Source organism: Galeopterus variegatus, unplaced genomic scaffold (assembly GCF_000696425.1).
Source record: "Galeopterus variegatus unplaced genomic scaffold, G_variegatus-3.0.2 Scaffold11691, whole genome shotgun sequence".
NCBI classification, from domain to species: domain Eukaryota; kingdom Metazoa; phylum Chordata; class Mammalia; order Dermoptera; family Cynocephalidae; genus Galeopterus; species Galeopterus variegatus.
Window position 1 is genome coordinate 16,797 of NW_007737802.1, and position 1,018 is coordinate 17,814.

The window sequence follows — 1,018 nt, forward strand, 5'->3', positions numbered from 1 at the left end:
CAGCAAAGTTGCGGGTGACGGCGATGTCAGGGAAAATGCTAAGAACCTCTCTCTGGTATTGATGGGAACTATAGTCTTTTCATAAAATGTGCCATTTGTCACTAAACCTGTCTCATAACCTTTGAGCCCCTCCCACTTACAAGTTTAAAATGAAAACTGCTTCCATGTAATACACAAGACATTGCAAAGAATTCTTCACGTCCCAGTTTCTTGAGTGGACAGTCCAGAATCTGGGGAGACTTTATTGTGCAGTAACCCTCTTCTCTCTTCCATAGGCCACCACATAAGTTTACATCAAGATGGAACCCTTTAACTGGGAAAATTTCAGTTTAGAAGATCTCTTCGATGGAGATTTCGGTAATTACACTTACAGCTCTGACCTGCCCTCTGTTGCAGAGGATTATGCCCCATGCCACCCAGAATCCCTGGAAATCAACAAATACATTGTGGTCGTCATCTACGCTGTGGTGTTCCTGCTGAGTGTGCTGGGAAACTCCCTGGTGATGCTGGTCGTCTTATACAGCAGGGCCAGCTGCTCTGTCACTGATGTCTACCTGCTGAACCTGGCCATTGCCGACCTGCTCTTTGCCCTGACCATGCCCATCTGGGCTGCCTCCAAGGCAAACGGCTGGATTTTTGGCACAGCCCTGTGCAAGGTGGTCTCGCTCCTGAAGGAAGTCAACTTCTACAGCGGTATCCTGCTGCTGGCCTGCATCAGCGTGGACCGCTACCTGGCCATTGTCCATGCCACACGCACACTGATTCAGAAGCGCCACTTGGTCAAGTTTGTATGTCTGGCCATGTGGGCACTGTCCATGCTCCTGTCCATGCCCATCTTTGTTTTCCGTAGGGCCATCTACCCACCCTATTCCAGCCCAGTGTGCTATGAGGACATGGGAAACAACACAGCAAAATGGCGGATGGTGCTGCGGATCCTGCCCCAGACCTTCGGCTTCATCCTGCCGCTGCTGGTCATGCTGTTCTGCTACGGATTCACCCTGCGCACTCTGTTTAAGGC

General features: G+C 50.5%; 1 protein-coding gene across 1 annotated transcript in view; it reads left to right on the plus strand.

Annotated features, from left to right (window-relative positions):
• The first annotated feature begins 299 nt into the window (after positions 1-299).
• The window catches only part of LOC103610742 (C-X-C chemokine receptor type 2-like), a 13,887-nt gene continuing 13,168 nt past the window's right edge, over positions 300-1,018 (plus strand). The window contains exon 1 of the mRNA XM_008594844.1: positions 300-1,016. Coding sequence (XP_008593066.1) covers positions 300-1,016 — 717 coding nt within the window. The remainder of the gene's footprint in view (positions 1,017-1,018) is intronic.